A 300-nucleotide genomic window follows, 5' to 3' on the forward strand; every position below is an offset into this window, starting at 1 on the left:
TGCAGGCCCTGCGGGAGGATGCGACCCGTGACACCCAGGTCCAGCAGCTGCAGGAGAGGCTGGCTGAGCTGGAGAGGCAAAGCGTGAAGAGCTGCCTGGGCCAGGAGGTTGAGGAGCTCAGGCAGGTGTGCCCATCTCTCATGGGGGATGCTCTTGTTCTGCGGGGGCTCTCCAGGGACCTGCTGTGGGGTGGTCCCCAGGGTGGTCCCGGGCAAGGCTCTGGCAGTACCTGCCCCTCTGCTTTCCCGCAGCGCCTGGCAGAGGTGGAAGCTGTGAAACTGCAGCTGGGGAAGGAGAGGG

General features: G+C 66.0%; 1 protein-coding gene across 1 annotated transcript in view; it reads left to right on the forward strand.

Moving 5' to 3' along the window:
• The window catches only part of LOC104165681 (unconventional myosin-Vb-like), a gene marked incomplete at both ends in the record, with an annotated part of 11,048 nt that extends 10,752 nt beyond the window's left edge, over positions 1 to 296 (forward strand). The window contains 3 exon segments of the mRNA XM_009705375.1: positions 1 to 4; positions 7 to 125; positions 252 to 296. The exon segment at positions 1 to 4 is cut by the window's left edge and continues 72 nt beyond it. Of these exon segments, the coding sequence (XP_009703677.1) occupies positions 1 to 4; positions 7 to 125; positions 252 to 296 (168 nt within the window).
• Positions 297 to 300: the final 4 nt, after the last annotated feature.

Source organism: Cariama cristata, unplaced genomic scaffold, assembly GCF_000690535.1.
Source record: "Cariama cristata isolate BGI_N322 unplaced genomic scaffold, ASM69053v1 scaffold33978, whole genome shotgun sequence".
Classification (NCBI taxonomy): domain Eukaryota; kingdom Metazoa; phylum Chordata; class Aves; order Cariamiformes; family Cariamidae; genus Cariama; species Cariama cristata.